This window comes from Carlito syrichta, unplaced genomic scaffold, assembly GCF_000164805.1.
Source record: "Carlito syrichta isolate Samal-C Ts95f unplaced genomic scaffold, Tarsius_syrichta-2.0.1 Scaffold205434, whole genome shotgun sequence".
NCBI classification, from domain to species: Eukaryota; Metazoa; Chordata; class Mammalia; order Primates; family Tarsiidae; genus Carlito; species Carlito syrichta.
Window position 1 is genome coordinate 442,837 of NW_007149530.1, and position 15,502 is coordinate 458,338.

General features: G+C 38.7%; 1 protein-coding gene across 1 annotated transcript in view; it reads right to left on the reverse strand.

Moving 5' to 3' along the window:
* BBS2 (Bardet-Biedl syndrome 2) overlaps positions 1-15,502 on the reverse strand; it is a 43,641-nt gene that overhangs the window by 13,064 nt on the left and 15,075 nt on the right. The window contains exons 6-15 of the mRNA XM_021709392.1: positions 12,931-13,035; positions 12,761-12,847; positions 6,432-6,567; positions 6,049-6,188; positions 5,055-5,199; positions 4,799-4,970; positions 4,009-4,138; positions 2,418-2,549; positions 1,807-1,944; positions 767-879 (exon numbers count right to left, since the gene is read on the reverse strand). Coding sequence (XP_021565067.1) covers positions 767-879; positions 1,807-1,944; positions 2,418-2,549; positions 4,009-4,138; positions 4,799-4,970; positions 5,055-5,199; positions 6,049-6,188; positions 6,432-6,567; positions 12,761-12,847; positions 12,931-13,035 — 1,298 coding nt within the window. The remainder of the gene's footprint in view (positions 1-766; positions 880-1,806; positions 1,945-2,417; positions 2,550-4,008; positions 4,139-4,798; positions 4,971-5,054; positions 5,200-6,048; positions 6,189-6,431; positions 6,568-12,760; positions 12,848-12,930; positions 13,036-15,502) is intronic.

Genomic DNA, 15,502 nt, shown 5'->3' on the forward strand with positions numbered 1-15,502 from the left:
TTTGTTTCAGTACATTTTACTGCCAAAATAAATTTTGCATCCTAGTAAGCATGAAGGAAGACCTGCACATATTTATGTTTAACTTTTTTTTGGTAAAATGTTACATGTTCAGAAAAATTCATAGAAAAAAACACTTGTTCTTGAGGTCAAGAAACAAGACATTGTCAGCATCCCAGAAGCTTTCCATTGTGTTCTTTCTGAACACAGCTCCTCCTCCTCTAGGAGAAAATACTATTTTATATGATAATCTCTTCCTTGATTTCATTTATTATATGCTTCCCAGACCACATAGTTTAGCCTTTTTTTCTAACCATAAACAAGGAAGCATTTTGTACATATTCTTTTAAGTCTTACTTCTTTCTGTCTCTATCATGTTTGTAAGATTTGTCCATGTTGTTACATGTCATGGAGATTTGTGCACTCCCATTGCTGTATGGTAATCCATTGTACAAATAAACTGTAATTTATCCATTATACTGTTGACACTAGTTTGGATTATTTCTACCTTGGGATTCTTATAAACAATGCACTTATGAATACTCTTGTACAAATATCCTGGTTTATATGTGCACAAGCTTTTTGAGAAATAACCAAGGAGTAGAATTGCTAAGTTATAGGGTACACACATTTTCAACTTTACTAACAATGTCAAGTTATTTTCCAAAGTATTTGTACCAATTTATACTCCTACTAGTAACATCTGAGAGTTGCAATTCCATGTTGCTCACATTTTTAGCCTTGAACCTGTCCTTGCCATGATACTCACATGTCCCTCATCAGACGAGCATCCTCAGCTCGGACCAGCAAACTTCGGATCAGATTAGAATTATCAGCCATGTCAGCACTGAGTTTCTGATGCACTGAATGATATTCATCCACCTGAAGACCATGAGCACTCAGAAATTAAAAAGGCCTCACAAACTTCTTGAAAACTAGACAGATTGAGAAGATACTCTTTACCATACACAGAGACTCTTTTTATCCCCTGTTCCCTTACATCAACTTAGCTCCCTAATTATTTCATCTCCTCCTAATATTTAGTCTATGCTGCCTCCAATAGTCAATATGACACTCCATGTGAATCCTTCCCACATCTTAGCATCAGGATCAATACACATATTAACATTTAAAGGATTTGCAGTGGAAATGTTGTCGGACTTTGGGGTCGATCACAGTCCTCCTTACTTTGTTTTATTCTGAATTTGGATTTGTGGAAAGCCCTAAACCAAAGAACAAAATAGAAACAACAGAAAAGATGAAGGGCAAGCAAAGAAAAATACTAAAACGACTTTTTTTTTAAAGTATGTCCCAAACCAAACAAAGAAAGCAGGATGGTCAAGAGCTAACTGCTCACTTTCACAGAACTAACGAACTCTCCAATACTGGTTCAATTTTTATTATAAGAATTGCAAACATTCTTTAAAACATCACTAACATATAACATAAGTACATCTGTAGAATCATTAATCTGGATTGGGGTAGGAGGGGTTACTTGAGCCCAAGAGTTCGAGATCAGCCTGAGCAACATAGCGAGACCTCATCTCCACAAAAATATCAAAAAATGAGTCAGGTGTAGTGGTGCACACTTGTAGTCCCAGCTACTCAGGAGGCTGAGGCAGAAGGATAGCCTGAGCCCAGAAGGTCGAGGGTGTGGTGAGCCATGATCATGCCTCTGTACTCCAGCCTAGGCAACAGAGTATGACCATGATTCAAAAAAAAAAAAAAAAACTAATCTCCTAAGAGAAACATATCAAACATTAGACTACCACATTCTCACAAACAAATGCATCCACTAGGTATCCTCACCTTAATTAGCACCTTTCGTAATTCCTCAAAGTAGACAGGAAAATCCGCTTCTACCTGAAGGTCTTCAATAGCAAAAAATGATGCCATTGACTGGATTATATCACCAGCCAAGTCAATGTCATCAGTACTTACAGTGATCTATAAAAAGAAAAAACAGACAAGTTTAGCATCCTCAGATATTAGACAAACTTAGCTGACACTGTCCCTGAATTTCCTCATATTCAACACAATTATTGAATATGTATTTATATGTAATGATGAATATGATAAGGTTCAGTTTACAAGAAAAGTACAAACCACATTCATTATTTCCAGCAGTTGGCTAAAAGGTAAATGCTCTGGCCTTATAAATTAAATGACAAAATCATTCAAATAATAAAAATGCTTTTGTTCATCTCTGTATTTCCAATCCTTATAAAATATTACAAGGAAAGGATGAAGGGAAGGAGGGAGGGAGAAAGAAAACCTCTGTTCAAGATTACACCCCAGTGTCCAAGATGATAACACTAGCAGACTAAGCTGAAATGTAGTTTTATGACTTTGAGACCTCACTTGACACTAAATGGTAAACACTACATGAGAAATTTAAGCCCTGAGACATTAAGCATTACCTCTCCACTAGGTTTTATTTTTATATACAGTTGGCCACCATTCCGTAAGGATGTGAAACACACTTGAAATGGAGCATTCTGAATGTTAGTATCTTCTGGTAACAGAAAGCTCTGATTGAGCCATATAACCACCTTAAAAATGAAAACAAGGAAATGAGCTTCCATTTTTCAAGTACAGCCATTCTTAAAGAAGAGATCTCCCTTCTTTATACTGCTTAGTGTTTTTTTTTACAGAAGAATTATACTTCATCCCCCACCCCACCAAGAAAAAGCTAGTCACGCTCCCCATTCCCACCTCACACATGTTCTGAAGAAACATTCATAATTATGCTGGCCCCACAACAGGCACAATTCTACAGCATTTTCTACTTAGACATAATCTTATACGCAGTGTATAAATGATTCAGGAATAATGCTAATTCTGTTACACAATAGCTCTTTTGTGGATGTATCCTGGACAATATAGTCTGCTTAAAACTATTCCATCCTGTTCTTTAAAAAATGTTAAATAAAGTATACATGTACACATACCACAGAGAAATATCCATACAATAAGTATTACTAGTGATACTTATTGTATAATGTTAATAATAATACTACTTTATAATGGTTTGCAACACAAGTTCCACGTAAGAACCACAAAAGGACACCTTTTGGAAATGTTCCCCTGTAGAGTTTCTGGTTTCACAGGCCAAGCAAGGGCCTGAAAAACTACATGATTAAAGAACCTCACCAAGAATTTGGAAGCCCAGACAAAGTTAAAGTTCACTGGTATCAGTCTTTTAACACTTTTTTTTTTTTTTTTTGAGTTGGAGTCTCACTCCGTTGCCCAGACTGGAGTGCCCGGCCAGTGGCACACTCCCGGCCACCGCAGCCTCGACCTGCTAGTCTCTAGTGATCCTTCTGCCTCAGCCTTCTGAGTAGCCAGAACTACAAGTGCACCCTACCACGCCCGGCTAATTTTTTATTTATTGTAGAGATGAGGTCTTGCCAAGTTGTCTGGGCGGGTTTTGAACCTGCGGGCTCAGGCAATCCACTCACCTCAGCCTCCCAAAGTGCTGGGATTATAGGCTGAGCCACTGAGCCCAGCCAGTCCTTTAACCTTTACAAGGTGCTGTCACACCAATCATGTAATCCTAAGGGCCCCCCAGTGAGGTGGCAAGACTATCCTCACTTACAGACAAGAAAACTGAGGCTCAGACTGGTGAGGGAATTCCCCAAGATCACTAAGAATTGAATTAAATTAGTTAAGGCAGCACTTCAACTAAAAAACATTGCTGGCTCCAAGTCTCACTCTCTTTTCATCTTGATGCAGGTTCCTTCTGAAACACTAGGCCAGCACATCCACATTAAGACCATAACAGAAAGAGAAGAATTAAAAACAGGTAAAAATTCACCTACATCTAAGGATTGCTCAGATATATTTTCAAAGTAAGAGAAAATATTTTTATTACAGGTTATAAGCCAGCTCCAAATTACATAAATCTTTCATTATCATATTTACTGTGACCGATATAACATATTCATGTAACTTCTCCTTTCTATGAAATAACATCTAAAGGATTCTACAGTGCAGCAGCAAGATACTCACCCTCTGTGGCCGTTCTGCAATAGTAAAATTAACATAACTGAGTGGTTCACTGGCAGAGTCTGGGCTGGTCAGTGCATACATGGAGAATCGGGGTAGCTGTCTTGTCAATTCAAATACATGAAATTGGGTGCTAAGACCAAACAATGAAATACAAGAGAACTGTTGTGAAAAGAATGTTATGTTATTTCAAAGTGCAAAGCTAAGATAATAAAGTCACTACTAGGTCATCAATTGATACTTAAGGGTTTCACTGAAGAAAAAAACACTTGAGGATTAAAGTACTACAGTACCATATTAGGTTTCAGATTTAGCAATACTGAGTCTACATAGACATACACATTCATGCACTACAGACTTAAAATACCCTAAAAGGAATGTGAAAGGCTTTTATGTTCACAAATGTGGCAGTTTCTCTTCACTAGCTTTATATATATAAAACTCTAATATAAAGGTGCATCCCAACCCTTTTAGTTTTAGTGGTCAAAACTGTAAGTTGAAAAATCATCCATTAAACATATTTTGTAAACTTTTGTGACAATGAGATCATCTGACTAAAAACAGAAAAAAGTCATCTTAAACTTACATACTCTTTTTTTTCTTTTTCCAGACTTCAAGTTAGGGAAATAAAAAATCATGGAAACCTCGATGGTTTCTGCCTACTATCTATGGATGAATAGAACCATTAAATGGTTTCTCGGGCCCCACAGAATCCATGGCATATTGAAAATGTATACATCTTGGGCTCCTCTAAGTGCTGTCTTGAAATGAACTGTGATTTGCAAAGGATCACCTGCTTCTGTAACCCACGAACGTTTTCAAGTGCAGGTCCACAGGGACATCTTTGGGCGGTGTAATTGGGATGCGGATGGAGCTGGATAGGTTGTGAATGGTGGGATGTACCACGTGGCTTTCACCTTTAAAAATTCCCTCTGCAAAAATCAATACTGCTCGAATGACGGTGTCTGTAGGGAAGAGGGAAAACAGTTCAAGAACCACTCCAAGAAGGCACAAGCCCCTGTAAACACCCACTGTAAATAATTTCTTACCATTAGAAGTGGAAATGCACAATTCTACATGAGCAGCTCGAGTCTCATTCCCCAGGTTGACTGAGAGGGCAGTGTGGAGCTTGGTATTGGCTGGGATTATGCCCCGATGCCCATCAGCCTCATTCAGTGGACTGCTCAATTCAGCCTGCAAAACACCCCACTCATTACCAACTCAGTCACCAAAATAGTGAATGAATGTCAATTTAAATAATATGGCTATTCAGCCTCAAAAGACAGTTTCCATCATCTTATATTAATCTGACTCTTTAGGGTTCAGAGAACTCACCTCATTAGTGCTCCCTTGCTCTATCTGGCCCCGTGGAAAAATACCCTTGTCTCTTTCTATGGTTATGGTCCACTGTAACCCATTATGGCTTTTACACTGTTTTTTGTATTGTTCTTTTCAAGTAACAAAAGAAATTCACTTGGTACGTCAAATTCAAATACAGTAATGCCTGACAGGACAAATTAAGTACCACTTCCCAGCTCAGCCTCCAGGCAGTTTGGTGTACACACACACACACACACACACACACACACACACACGTTTTTAAATTGTTAATATTTGGATTGTGTTTGAAAAAGATAAAAGACACTCTATACATACTGTTCTTGCTTTCTGTCACTTAATAATACTGCAGATATCCTTCCATATCAGTCTAAGTATATATCCTTCATTCTTTTGAGCTGCTTAATACTTCCTAGCACATACTCCCCACTACTGATGAACATTTAAGTGGCTTCCAGGTATTCATCACTATAAATAGTGATGCAGTGGAAGTTTTTGAACATTCATCAAAATATTTCTATAGTTCAGCTGCTGGGAAGTGAAAGTTTAAGATCAAAGAATTAAGATCAATTCTAACACTGGCAAAAGGGCTGAAGCAAGAATGCCCGCACCCTGGCCAACACTGACACTCTCATTCTCCTTCCACTTTTGCCAGTCCTGCCCATCAGTCTCAATGTTCCATTACCCCTTCACATTAGGACCTACCTTGGCATTTTCCTCATAGTTACGCAGTTCCAGCAACAGATTCTGTTTTTTCTGACTCAGCTCTCGGACCAGGTCCTGCTCTGCACTGGTGTCCATGAGGCTCCCTCTCATCTCAGCTGTGCCTGGGAGGTAGCCCCGGACTGCACAGAAGGAAAAATCATTCACTAGACTGAGGAATATCTCAGTATAGCCAACTCTACTATTAGGTCACCAATTGCCTGTTCTTAAAAACAAAAACCTAAGTTTTCATCTCCCCAACTTTAGATGAATTTATTAGAACTACAGGATCTCAATACAAATACTTTGTAGTGAAATCTCCTGGTATTTTGACCCAATCAAATTAAAAATTCAACTTTTCAAGGGTTTTTCTCATTCCAATTTACTTTCCCCATCCACTGAGCAGCAGATTAACTGTATGTGGCCATCCATCCGGTAATCTCCCTCTACCACACCAGCAATTGCAGAAGAAAAGTTGTCCTTAAAGATGACCTCCCCAGTCCGGTCACTCCGAGCATCGACCTGAAAAATAAAACAAGAGCTTAAGAAGTTGCTTATGCTACAGTTTTTTTAAAAAGTCACAAAATTTTTTAAAAAATCAGCTTGAAAGATAATTCAGCTCATCAGGCAAGAGTACTCTATAGGCCGGGGTGGGTGGTTGAGCTTGTAATCCCAGCGTTTTGGGAGGCCGAGGTGAGTGGATTGCCTGAGCCTGTGGGTTCAAGACCCACCTGGGCAACTTGGCGAGACCTCATCTCTACAATAAATCAAAAAATTAGCCGGGTGTGGTAATGCCTGCCTGTAGTTCTGGCTACTTGGAAGGTTGAGACGGAAGGATAGCCGGAGCCCAGCAGGTTGAGGTTGCGGTGACTGGAAGCAGCCACTGCACTCCAGTCTGGGCGACTGAGTGAGACTCCAACTCAAAAAAAAAAAAAGTACTCTATGAAATCCTGCAACTTGTCAGGAGTTACCTATGACTGCTGGGGCCAAAGGGAACCCTAAGAAGCTTCAACCAGCTGTGCTTCCTTCTCTTTTTTACAGAAAAGATGTTTTACACGTCAGTCTCCACACAGTGTTTCATGCGATGAAATGGGTCTGCTAAGAGGCAGCACAGATAGTATATATTGCTTGGTTTTTACAAAAGGTTATGGGCTTAATGTCTAACTGCCCAGTTTCAGAATCTAGCTCTGCCATGTACTATCTATGGCATCTTGGGCAAGTTTCTTAACCATTCTGTGCTTGGTCTTTTCATCTGATCTGGGGATCAATAACCAGAACATGGAAAAAATAACAGTACTACATTTCATAGGGTTATAATGAGGTGTAATGAAGTTAACACATGTAAAGCACTTAAGACAGGGCCTGACACATAGAAGCACACCATAAATGTCAGCATTCTATAAAACTTTTATCTTTATTATATACAAATGTATTAAATATATCTGCATCTTAAGTTTGAAAAATGGGCCGGGCATGGTGGCTCACGCCTGTAGTTCCACACTTTGGGAGAAGACTGCTTGAGCACAACATATGCTTGGGCAACATAGGGAAACCTCATCTCTACAAAAATCAAAAATATTAGCCAGGCATGGTGGCACATTCCTGTGGTACCAGCTATTCGGGAGGCAAAGAAGGAAGATAGCTTGAGCCTAGGAGGTCAAGGCTGCAGTAAGCCAGGATCGTGGCACTGCACTCAAGTCTGGGCAACAGAGTGAGACCCTGATTCAAAAAAAAAAAAGTGTGAAAAACGCAGATTTAGCTAAATTTTCACCATACAATCTTTACAACAACCCTGTAAAAGAGTCCTTCTTCCACATAACAATTTAGATACCTTAGAGAGCTGTCCTATCTTCTGAATCTCACCTTCGCAATAGATAGGACAAATAAATAGCTGATTGATCAGAAATAAATTGCATCTCAAAACAATAATGAATGACAATCATTTAAAATAGCTATTTTGTTCCAGGCAAGGACACAGGTATTATCAAGAAAAGACTAGCTATAAAAAAATCTGGTAATCTGGTAAAGCCTGCCTGCCTTCCTTCCTTTCTTTTTTTGGAACAGGGTCTCTCTCTGGCACCCAGGCTGGAGTGCATGGTGCAATCTTGGCTCCCTGCAGCCTCAACCTCCTGGGTTCAAGTAACTCATCTGCCTCAGCCTCCCAAGTAGCTGGGAGGTGCATGCCACCACATCCTGCTAATTTTTTAATTTTTTGAAGCAATGGAGTCTCGCTATATAGATCAGAATGGTTTCAGACTTCTGGCCTTAAGCAATCCTCTGACCTTGGTTTCCCAAAGTGCTGATATTATGGGCATGAGCCAACATGCCTGACCAACAATCATTTCAATAACCAATGCTATTCACTATTATTGTCTTTTCATAAACATCCTTCTGGGAAAAACACTGCAACCAAAAAATAAAGTAATTTAGGTCACAGCCTACCCTTTCTAGAGTATATCACAGTCAAGTATCAATACTATTAATAATATAACATACTCAGTGATCTATCACAGAAACAAAGAACTGAGTATCACGTGTTCTCACTCTTAAGTGGACCCTGAACGTCTAACATAATACTACAAGAAAGGAATTGGCAGTAGCGGGACACTGCTGGGGGCAGGGGGAGATATAACATCAAAGGGTACCTGATCCTAATCCAAGAGAAGTGAGGTCCAATGGGAGACCCAAACCATCTGTACATAAACTACTTATGTACCCAATCTTGACTTGTACCCCACATCTTTAAAATAAAATTTAAAAACCATAATAATATTATAGAAGTCTGAAAATTATGAATGCTAAGCCTATGAAGGAACAAATGGCCTGTATTTTTACCAGAGCATTTAACATAACCCTCTAACTCAGACTGAACTGAACTTGCTTCTTCCTAGTTAAAGCCTCGCCCCCTAACAGCTTCCAGCACCCCACTTCCACAATATTTAGCAAACAAGAGGGTTAATTTTCTAACTAAGAAGCAAGACTCCAAATCATTTTTTGGATATTCTGATCTTTTGCTTAATCCAACATACAGATTTTACCCTAAAAAGAAAACATGGCTTTCCAACTCAACAAATGACACCCAAAGCTAACTGGCTAGCAGCATTTATTTAGTATTTTTACATCCACATTCACAAGTTGGATCTGTGTATTTTCCTTTTCTATGCTATTTCTGTTGAATGTAGATAATCAGTTTTTCCACTTATATAATGAACTATGTAATTTATCTTTTTTTAATGCTCTGGAACAGATTATATAATAGAAATTTCTTAAAAATTTGAAAGCATTTAACTACAAAAGCATCTATGTCAGGAGTCATATTTCAAGGTCTAATTAATTTCTCAGGTCTAATTGTTTTCTAAATCTGTTTTGTTTTGTTTTTTGAGTTGGAGTCTCACTCACATTGTCGACCAGGCAGGAGTGCAGTGGCACGCTTACTCAGGTGACCCTTCCGACTCATCCTTTCAAGTAGCTGGAACTACAGACACACGCCATCATGCTGGGTTAATTTTTTTATTTATTGTAGAGATGAGGTCTCACCAAGTTGCCCAAGCTGGTCTCGAACCTGTGGGTTCAGGCAATCCTCTCACCTTGGCCTCCCAATGTGCAGGGATTATAGGTGTGAGCCACTGTGCCTGGCATTTTCTAATTCTTAAGTCAGTCATAATAATTTATACTCTCCCAGTATATGGTCCACTGCTATGGTATGAACATCAGTCTCCACAAAATTTGCATGTTGAAATCTTAACATCCAAGGTAATGGTATTAGGAAGGAGCCCTAGAGAGGTGATTAGGTCATGAGAGCAGAACCCTCCTGAGCAGGATTAGTGCCCTTGAAGCAGGCTCTCACCAGACACCAAATCTGCCAGCATCTTGATCCTGGACTTCCGAGCCTCCAAAACTGTGAGAAAAACTGTGAGAAATAAATTTATGTTTGTTGGGAGCCAGCCTTGGAGGCCCATCTGATTAACAGGGTCCTGGTGACCCCGGGCCACAGGGCGAGTCCGGGAAGCTGAAGCCCTGCTGTCTTTTGCCTTTGCTATTACAGCCAAAGAATTCCATGCAGTCGTGAAAAAAAAGAAAACAGCACGTTTATGCGAAGCATTTGCAGCTACTGGAAACTCATTGTCCATCTTTCCACTTCCCACTATGTTGTTTGACCTGTCCCTTTTGCCCATGTGATGACTCTGTGGCATATTTAAAGGGCTTTCTTTCGCTTGGTCGTGGGTTACAGATCTTATTTTTAGGGTTAGGATTTGGGACTAATACCTGGTAAAAAGAGGTTTCTGATTTTGTTTAGGCAAAGAATTGTTTTGAATATTTTTACTTATTATTTGTAGTTTTAGTTATGGTGTTTGGACATAAGGTTCTATAGGCATAAGATTTAAGTGTAGTGAAAGTTTATATTAAGGTATATGTAGGTGATTTATAAGTTTGTTTATAGGGATTTGAGATACATATTAAAGTTTTAGTATATAAAAAGTTAAAAGGTTTAGATGTAGAATTTAAGTGAGCAAAACAGGTTTTTATCTAACAACCATAACTACCTTGAGGCCTGAATAACATCACTAGAAGTTTCTTCTAAGCTGTTTTTTCCTTAGAGATAGGATGTTCCAGTTGGGAAAACAATAAAGGAATTCGAACACGAGGAAACTACCAAGGGGCTTGAAAGACCAGAGAGTTTTTAAGAAGAAACTCCTTGTCCATGAAAAAAGGAACATCTGCGCAGGCACTTCTGGAGGATCTCCAGGTGCACATTCTTCCGCCAGATGGAAGTATTCTACATATGAACTGCTCCAAAACCTTGGGCCAGAATCTGCTGTTCTGGCCCCCCCCCGAGACTTTATTATGGAAAAACTTGTTTTCCTAGATAGCCTGAATATAGGAAGTTAAGTCTATAAAGAGTTAGATTTGTTACAAAGATTATAATATATATTAGTTAATTTTGGATATAAGTTTTGTTTTAAATAGAGTTGTTTAATAAGTAGCTTTATAATTTTATAATTTTAAGATTTTTATATTAATGGGTTGCGGGGACTGTTTTTTACAGGGTAACATCATTGTGTTGGGATAATGTTGTTTTGGGTGGAAATAGTCTCCGCCCTTAGAGAGAACATTAGCCAAGCAGGAGAACACTTAAACTTAAGCATCATTTTAACATCACAAAAAATCCATGTAATTTGCTGTGATTTGTTTTGAAATGATGATTTTTTTTTTTTTTTTTTTTTTTTTTGAGTTGGAGTCTCACTCTGTCACCCAGACTGGAGTGCAGTGGCCGCTCCCGGCCACCGCAGCCTCGACCTGCTGGGTGCCGGCGATCCCTCCGCTTCAGCCTTCCAAGTAGCTGGAACTACAGGCGCGCGCTACCACGCCCAGCTAATTTTTTATTTTACTGTAGAGATGAGGTCTCACCAAGTTGCCCAGGCGGGTCTCGAACCCGTGGGCTCAGGCAATCCACTCACCTCAGCCTCCCAAAGTGCTGGGATTACAGGCTGAGCCACCGAGCCCGGCTGTAATGATGATTTTAACTTGCTCTGTGGTGGTAACTTGCAGAGATTATTTCCCCTGTAGAGAGAAATATAAGCTCGCTACAACTCACAATAAAATGGCTTCTGCTCAAATCTGAACAGTTGTCCTAGTCTTTCTCTCTCTTTCTCACAATCGCCGACGCCGTCTCCACCTTTGGGGTACCCTGAACCCGGCAGGAGCTGTACTCCCACATCTGCTGTTTATAAGCCACCTACCCTACAGTATTTTGTTATAGCAACCTTAACTAAGACATCCTTTTATGGACTTTCTGGTCTCTCAATAAGCAATTACACAGTCTTCCTTTATAATTTTTAGTACCTATACCAAAGGTATATTTTTGTCCATACCAAAGACAAAACTAAATATAGAAGCAGAAACTAACATAACAGCTTTGCAGAAACTGTTCTTCATGTAACACCAAAGGAAGACTTACAAGGTGCTGGCCAAAAGTAAAGAAAAATCAAAAAAGAAAAGATAAAAATTAGCTGATCCCCTTCAGGCAATGCAACACTGACAGACAAGAAAGCTAGGGCAAACGGTATCCATGGAGAGTTGGCCGCTACTCAGGCAATTTCTAACAAGACAATCCTGACTTGCCAAAAGGCTGTAGAAAATTCTCATTTGAAGTTTAAAAAAGGAAAGAAAGCAAAAGGATTTTTATTTTGGAGTTATAACTCGGAAAACAGTATATGCTAACATGATTCTTCCCATTAATTCTAAGTTTTCAGTCAGTTTTGAAGACTTATTAGAAAAAGCTATTCAAACAGTTCATCCTAGGTTATTAAAATTCCTTTTTTTACTAGCCTACACCTAGAATCAACCTGGCTGATGGATCCTCAGTTCATCAAAGAGGAGACTCAGAAAGAATCTCCTGGAGATTTTCCCCCAAATAGTGCTTACATGACTTAAAGGACCAAAAGAACACTCACTTTGTAGTTGACACTACAGCAAGAAGAAATAATGTGGAAAGATTATGAAGTTAAATTTGAAAACACAGCCAAGGAACTAAAGTTTATTACTGTTCTAAGTCATATATCCAATATAACTCAAGAGAATTTTTTCTTCTAAGTTGGAATTTATTATAAGATAGGAAAGCTCCCGGCAGTGGAAGAGGACCTGAAAGAGGGTTCCCCTCAAGACAATTTTTACTTTGAATTATACATACCTAAACTTTGCTATTCAAACTTACCTTCCCATTGGACCAACCAGTTATCAGTTCATTCACTCCATCAGAATTAAGGTCAAAAGCATAGATGCTCACAGCATGACTTTTGGACTGAAAAAGAAATCCAATCATTAGTACAGATGTCTCACAATAAGTATAAAGACTCTGAATATCAGAGGCTGCATCATACTAACTTTAATTCTCCAATATCGGGCTGTCTTGTCATAAACTCCAACTGTGCCATTGGAAAGGGAATAACCAAATCGACTGCCATACATGGGACAAAGAGAGGTGATTATCTGCAAAAACAATACAAAAAATACAACATCTTTTCATTAAGGTTAAATTTAATGTGAAATATGGCTTTACAAAATTCCACGCCTTGCTAGAACTCAGTTAAAATTAGATTTAAAGGCACTTCCAATCCATTAGTGAGGAATGTATTCCTCTTCTCTGTGATACACGTCATCTATTTCAGGACTGTACAATCAGATTTAAATAAATTCACAAAGTTTGATATTTTAGATCAAGCTTATGTGGTAAGTTTCAGAAAATAATAATAATTTTTTTTTTTAGTTGGAATCTCACTCTGTCGCCCAGGCTAAAGTGCCGTGGCACACTCCCGGCCACCGCAGCCTCGACCTGCTGGGCTCAGGTGATCCCTCTGCCTCAGCCTTCCAAGTAGCTGAAACTACAGGCACACGACACCATGCCTGACCAATTTTTTTTATTTATTGTAGCGATGAGGTCTCACCAAGTTGCCCAGGCTGGTCTCGAACCCGTGGGCTCAGGCAATGCTCTTACCTTGGACTCTCAAAGTGCTAGAATTATAAGTGTGAGCCACTATGCCCGGCCAGAAAATTATTTTTAAAAAACACAATAAAACTTAGGGATTAAGGAAGAATATAAGCTAAGAATACAAGAACTAGAATATGTACAATAGATGTTATACATGCTAACCCAAGAAGTTTTAGTGATTATTCCTTAACTTACAATGTACTACAGTCTAAATTTTAAAAAGACTTATAGTAATCCACAAATGAATATCTAATTTTTATTTGTATACTTTTTCCATGACATAATGTATTGTTTGCCAGAGGTAAAAGAAAGAAAACATAATCCTTTGAAAACTAAAACCTCAAGCACATGGATTTGTGTAATATGTAACAATATAGAGGATATATATATTATACAGAAATATTTATAGGACTGTTTGAGGATTTAACGTCTTTAAAAGGATAAAATGTTAGATACTGAACAAGATTATACTTTAAAGTTGAAATCAAAGCTTAATTATATCTATGATCTTATTTTCTCATTCTGATCCTAATACAAGAGATATTAAGAAATAAATTGTATAAAGCAGAGAATAGTTATATAATTTCCTTTACGCCTACAGCTTTTCTATAAAACCACCCACTTCACTTAACTCCAAATACAAAGTGCTATGTAGGATTCCAGAATTATTTAGCTCAAGGCATTCTTCTGACAATACTTAGTACTGTTCAACTGCCAAATGAATCATAATTTTGCTGGTCTGGGAAAAGATATTTGAACTAGGAGCAAAACCAAGAGAACAGGAAAATGGTCCTACAAATGAACAATCTTATAAAGTACATCTTTGCATAAATTTAGTCCCAGATTCCCATGTCTCCTACAGCTTTCTTAGTTCATCCATTTCTTTCTTTCATGGACTAGAGTATCAACAAATCCCCTCAAATTCCAAGCTCTATTTCATATTCCCTCCCCTTTTTTAGGATTTAGAAAAAAGGTATTTCAAAGAATGCATTCTCCTCACATCTACTATTAATAATAAACAAAAATCCAACAAAATCTGAATAATTCCCACCACATGAGGAAAGATTTACTAAAAATGGAATGAAAGGGCTATGCCAATGCAGGACACAGCACCTACAGGCCAGTGATTCTCAAGTTAGGGTTTTTTTCTCAAATGGAGGAGGAGGTTGCAAACTCCTTTAAGAATCAAATGAGGCTGGGCTCAGTGGCTCGGCCTGTAATCCCAACATTTTGGGAGGCCGAGGCAAGTGGATTGCCTGAGTCTGCGGATTCGAAACCAGTCCAGGCAACTTGGCAAGACCGCGTCTCTACAATAAATCATAAAATTAGCCGGGCGTGACAGTGCACACCTGTAGTTCCGGCTACTTGGAAGGCCGAGGCGGAAAGCTCACCAGAGCCCAGCAGGTAGATGCTGGGGTAGTCCTGAGTGTGCCACTACACTCCAGCCTGGGCAGAAGAGTGAGATTCCAACTCAAAAAAAATAAGAATCGAATGAAAGCTAAGAACCCTCTCTCCAGAAAGCACACATACGAACATACACACAAAACAGAACCCCCCTGTGCAGGCACACATCTTCAGACTGCTGTTCTTGGCACTTATTTCTCCCCTTCATTTCTTCTCTGCCCACAGCTATCATTTTACATTATAATAACTGTGAATACCTAAAAAATATAGTAGGAATAAGTAAAACTGATGATTCTCACCAAAGGATAAAAGTAATCAAAATCATTGATAACACTTTAGATATCAATATACAGGTTTTACTTTTTGGTGTCCTTTTACATTTAGGGGAAAGAAATCTGACTTTCCTAGACAGCTTTTGTAAGTAGCAAGAAGCAAGGAATTTAAGAATAAGTGGTCTAGGTCAATTTTGAGGCCAGTGTCCCTCATGCTTTTCTGATATAGACTCCTAAACACCACTTAATTCAATTTTGCAGAATCCCACTTTTTTTTTTTTTTTTTTTGAGT